The sequence below is a fragment of the Toxorhynchites rutilus genome, chromosome 1 (assembly GCF_029784135.1).
Source record: "Toxorhynchites rutilus septentrionalis strain SRP chromosome 1, ASM2978413v1, whole genome shotgun sequence".
In the NCBI taxonomy this organism is placed as follows: domain Eukaryota; kingdom Metazoa; phylum Arthropoda; class Insecta; order Diptera; family Culicidae; genus Toxorhynchites; species Toxorhynchites rutilus.
Genome location: NC_073744.1, coordinates 179,291,838 through 179,297,265, shown reverse-complemented (window position 1 = coordinate 179,297,265; position 5,428 = coordinate 179,291,838). Strand labels below are relative to the sequence as shown.

The following is a 5,428-nucleotide window of genomic DNA, read 5'->3' as shown; positions in this document are numbered from 1 at the left end:
TAATTAGTTGAAGCGCTTAGTCCTAACTGTAACTTAACCTATTTTCTATGAATTTTCAGATATTCCTACCAAAATTTATTATTATTATATAACGTCAGTTTCAGATACAATTTTTGTATGGGATTTTCTCACCACTTGCAGAAAAAAAGTGATTTGCATTCACATAGAATACTAATTTGATTTGGAAAAGTTAATTTTCATTCATAATTTACACTTTATAACTCGTTTTTCCTTCTCAAAAACACATCATAATACTCGCTTCACAAATACAGACTGATCCTCTCAGTTTCAGGGATGCCAGATTATTTTAGATTGCGAAAATATATGCAAATTATATTATCTGCAAGCAAATGTTTTTATTCGATAAATAAGACTATGACAGTAGAACCCCGATTATCTGTATCTGTATCTTTTTCTGTATTGATAAAACATAGTTTCTATGTTTAAACATCATCCCGACTATTCGTGGATAATCGAGATTCTACTGTAACTTCAATTAACACGTGATTTTTTTTCACCTGTGATTTTCCCAGATCTTCTCATTCTCCAAATTTTATAGCGGAGTGTGAAGAAACAAACAACTTAGACTAAAGTGGCTGCCCCGCTCGCTAGCGCAAAGAATGACCGAGTTCAATGTTAAAAAATTCCTAAGACGTTGTTAATTTTCATTTACTCTCTCACCATCACATTGTCAGTTTACTTTGAGGTTTTGATTTGTATCGCGAAAAGTACTGTATTTTGCTATTTTAGGTACAGTAATTTACATTTAATGCGACATTTTTCTAATTGGACACACCTGTATGCGACACGTTTTGTTATACATTTTTGTAAACATCGGCCCAAATTATGGCCCCACATTGAAATTCTCCGCCAGACGTCGACACTGTACCACTCTCATCTTCAATGTCCAATTACAGGTCAAATCGCCTCCAATGCGACACTGAGTGGTTCCTCGGCATGTCGCATTAAATGTAAATTACTGTATCAGTTTTCCAAACCAAAAGCTTTCATTTATGATTCCTACAATTTCAGAAGTTTATAAATTTTAATTGCAATCGCAAAAAAGACTAACAAACATTAAATGTCCGATTGCAAATCTGGCAACTCAGTCTGGAAGTCCGTGAGGTAAAACGTCATCATCATGCATCCATATGAAATGTCACGATATTGATGCCCGAAAATCAGAAAATCCGGATTTCTGCGTTGTCGGCCATGTTCAGCTGTCATTATGCTGTCAAATGTCATCATATTGTCAATAAATTTGACCGTGTAAGGCCCGCTTAAGAGAAACGTCAGTTGTATTTTGTTTATCCTCAAGTTGCGTCGATACACCCAGAGAATGGATTACTAAAAAAAAAACTTCCAAATCTTTTGTAATGCAAACATCAGTAGAATGTACATATTTTCTGTTTGTCAAATAAATGTCAGATGCAATACATTTTTTTTCTATTATAGTGACTTTCAACACATTTCGGCTGGTTCGCCACTTTTACTTCCATTTTTGGAAGAATGTCGGAAGTGAGAATTGAACTCGTGATCTCTGCGTGAGAGGTATGGATGTTACCACTACGTCAGATCGCCTCCAACGATGCACTATACATCCGTACTAACGATTGATTAATTTTACTACGCGATATTAGTAACTTCTACGATTGTCATTACTGGCAACCGAAGAAAATGTAAATATAACATTATTAGTTTAATTACCGAGTTGTTAATTGAGTTGAACGGCAATACTTTCCGATATTGAGTTCTTCACAGAAGAAGGTCGAATCAACCCAGATTCGTTAGCATTCATTAGATTAATTAATATTGATACATATTGGATAGTAATGATTCGTGCTCGTCTGCTGCGGGAAAATGCAGAGACATTACTTCAATGATAAGGAATCTGGGTGCTTCGAAAAACAAAAACGAGTCCTGTCCAGTCCTAGTTCTACCTTTATACTGTTGGATTCGGTCAAGGACAACTTCATAAACGTTTTGCAGACGATTGTGATCGGTTGTTCGATATATTGGATGTTATCCGGATTCGTCACGACGGAGGATCCGCATCCACCGAGGCTGCGCGTCAAGTCAATGTTGCAACGGGGCATAGAGCTGGCCTTACTTAATGTCACCTGGGTTTCGTCAGCTTCTTGATATTTCCCGAATGTGTTTGGCTGAGAAGTAATTACACGCTGGTCCAGGGAGAGGATAATGGTAAGAATTGAGTAGTCTGTCGTAGCTATTTGTAGCAATGATTGTGTATATTTTTTCCTAATCCGTAGCGGTGTATCAGACCCAATCGATGCAGGATCAGATGTCGATAGTTAGTTCAATAAATAATTTAAATAATTTTGATCAATGGTGGCCAACCTGCCGCCCTCCAGCTTCGTTCATGCGGCCCGTAGGCTGATTTAAAAAAAAAATCATATGAGCGAAATTAAGAATATAGTTGAAAATTCTTCCATACATTGAATAACCAGCTGTTTACCAGGGATGCCAGGTTTGAAGACATGTCTTCATTTTAAGTCATTTGACTTACTGTGAAGACATTTGATTTTGTGGAGACAGTTTATATGCTTCCTCTTTACCAAAGTAACTCTTCTGTAAACTTCTCTATTTTTCCGCTACTCACATCTCTGGAAAAAAATCCAGCAATGTGTTCGAGCTTTTGCATAACTCAAAGCTTTGAAGTGCTGACCTCGCGTAAAACTGCATGAAAGCACTTCGGATTGGTTCGAGTCTCGTCTCACCGTCGGCTTGAAATGTGCTCTGTCGAATGTCATCTTATTTGCAGAGCGCCCACAAGAGAGAAACTGAGAAATCATGTAAGCAACATGTAAACAAAACAACGTTTGTCTGCGCGCTAGAGAGCAAAAGTGAAAACACTGCCACCGGCTTTGCTGCTTCAATCTGTGAAAAATGGCCCTCCTTAACGATACACAGGACGACGATGATCTGCTGGCGAATCTGGATTTACCATCGCCACCGAAGAAAGCCGCCATTTCAGCAGCGGAACCGTTAGCGGGAACCAGTTCTACTAGCGATACCAATAAGGTGGTGGTTAAACCGAAGGTAAACAAAGGCAACTGTGTGCTGGTGAATCCGAAGCAGCGCGGAAATCCGCTGCTGAAATCCATCCAAAACATACCCTGGGAGTATGATGACATCGTGCCGGATTACGTGGTGGGAGCGACTTCTTGCATCTTGTTTATCTCGCTGCGCTATCACAATCTCAACCCGGACTATATCCATGGCCGGCTAAAGCAGCTGGGTAAGATGTACCAGCTGCGGGTCCTGCTGGTGCAAGTGGATCTCCAGGAGCCCCACAATGCACTGAAACATCTGACCAGGATTTGTTTGTTGGCGGATTTGACTTTGATGCTGGCGTGGAACGCCGACGAGGCGGGGAAAATTGTAGAGACGTACAAAATGTTCGAGAACAAACCACCGGACTTGATAATGGAGCGGGCCCAGCAGCATCCCTACCAAAAGGTAATCAGTGGGTTATTTTGGATGGTTATCCGGTGTTTCATTTTTCTATCTTCCAGCTCGTGAGCGCTCTGACGCATATAAAACCGGTAAATAAAACCGATGCGATGACTTTGATCCAGAACTACGGAACGCTGGCGAATATAATCAATAGCAGTGAGGAAAAGCTGTCCCAATGCACAGGGTTGGGTCCGAGGAAGGCAAAGAAGCTGTACAAAACATTCAACGAAAATTTTTTGAAGTCCTAGAATTAGTTTTCGTTGTATTAAGTTATATGAAATGTGATTTCTCTTCTCTAAATTCGTTTCGTCAATGCACATACATATAGTCGCTACATTTTGGTGTTGAATACTTTGTATTATTACACATGTTTTGAAATACTTATGTCTGTAGTCAATTAGTACTGTAATAATATCAATAAAGTTGCAATAGTGACCATAAATATTCGTCATTGGGTCATTATTGTACTTAGTTTTGAGAAGCTATTTGGGGTGGATTTGTACCATGTGGATTGTGCCATACAAATGAAACACAAATTTCTGCATAACTCGACAACTAATCAAGCAAATGGAGCCAAATTTGGCATGTCAAGGTTTTAGGGGGTAAGAAACGTTTCTATAGTTGGTAGACACTCCTTCTTCCTCTCTAAGGGAAGGGCTACCATAAAGATGAAGCATAAGTTTCTGCATAACTCGATAACTATTCAAACAAATGGAACCAAATTTGGCATGTGAAGGTTTTAGGGGGCAAGAAACGTTTCTATGGTGAGTAGACACTCCTCCCTCTCTAAGGGGAGGGCTGCCATCCAGATGAAGCATAAGATCCTGCATAACTCAAGAACTAATCAAACAAATGAAACCAATTTCGGTATATGGAAGTTGTAGGGGGCAATACACGTTTCTATTGTGGTTTGACACTCCTCCCCCCTCCCTAAGGGCTTTCAGGCTGAACCTAGTGCGAAACTAGTAGCGAATTCGTTTTTATCCAGTTTAACCCCAGTGCCAACCTAACTGCTGTAAAAACGTTTCTTTATTCACTCAGTTTCAACCTAGTTTCGCACTAGGTTCAACAGGGTTCAACCCGAAACCTGTTAGTTTCGTACTGAGATGTTTCACGAGTTCGCACTCGGGTCCACCAATACAACTATACTGAACTGTCAAGTTCCGAGTATTGTTTCGGAAAATCTAAAAATAAAGACTACGAAAATGGAAAACCTGCTGCTTTTGCTTTTGTATTATTGGAATCGTAATCCAATTCGGATTGTGATTTTGATTAGTATATTCGCGTAGACGGAATCAAGCTTCGTATGCTTTCATTGGGAGGCGAAAATAATGATGGATTTCCGGGTGGAATAAACCTGGTTTTAAAATAAAAATTATGAATGAAAATTTACTTTAGCGTATCGAACATGTATTTAAGTGATGAAATAAGAGGTATTTTTCGAAATTGCAAGAACATATTAAACGAAAACTGTCTAATGATGATTTTATATGATAGTGGTAATTATTAGTTTTTCCAAACAAGTCATTTTTTCAAAAATTAATTACTTTTGAACTATTGAGCCGATCCATATATTCGATATATTAAATTGATGTCAATTAGATATTCTTCCTTCGAAAAACTGGCAAGTTCTTACGACGAAGTTTTGGAAAGCAAGTAGTTTCTAGAGATAACAAGATTCCGTGAACATTTGAAGGCCACTGGAATTAACCTGGACGATGTTATTACTCTGTTCAATTGGACTTCTTTGAAACGCTTCCAGAGCTTACAGTGATTACTAACGATTTGCGTTTCTGGGGCAACTAGTGAAAAAGGCTTATTGAAGTTGAAATCAAAAAGGGGAGGGGGCAGGGGGGGTTGTGTTCCATTCTGGAAGGTCGAGAAAATCGAATTTTTGTTTTTTGTAGTTGTTTTTTCGTTGTTGTTGAAATGTTGTCCTAGAAGGATTTTT

At 38.9% G+C, this 5,428-nt stretch overlaps 1 protein-coding gene across 1 annotated transcript; it reads left to right on the top strand.

Moving 5' to 3' along the window:
- Positions 1-2,757: 2,757 nt before the first annotated feature.
- LOC129774112 (DNA excision repair protein ERCC-1) lies at positions 2,758-3,962 on the top strand. Its single transcript, XM_055777814.1, has 2 exons — positions 2,758-3,480; positions 3,537-3,962. The coding sequence occupies exons 1-2, from the start codon at positions 2,908-2,910 to the stop codon at positions 3,723-3,725; spliced, it is 762 nt and encodes a 253-aa protein (XP_055633789.1). The 5' UTR covers positions 2,758-2,907; the 3' UTR covers positions 3,726-3,962.
- The last annotated feature ends 1,466 nt before the right edge of the window (positions 3,963-5,428 follow it).

What these genes read in the sequence shown, in the direction of transcription:
- LOC129774112 (XM_055777814.1), top strand. Translation starts at nt 2,908, where the DNA reads ATGGCCCTCCTTAACGATACACAGGACGACGATGATCTGCTGGCGAAT. An exon ending in AGCAGCATCCCTACCAAAAG is followed by an intron (nt 3,481 to 3,536) that starts GTAATCAGTGGG and finishes TCTATCTTCCAG; the next exon opens with CTCGTGAGCGCTCTGACGCA.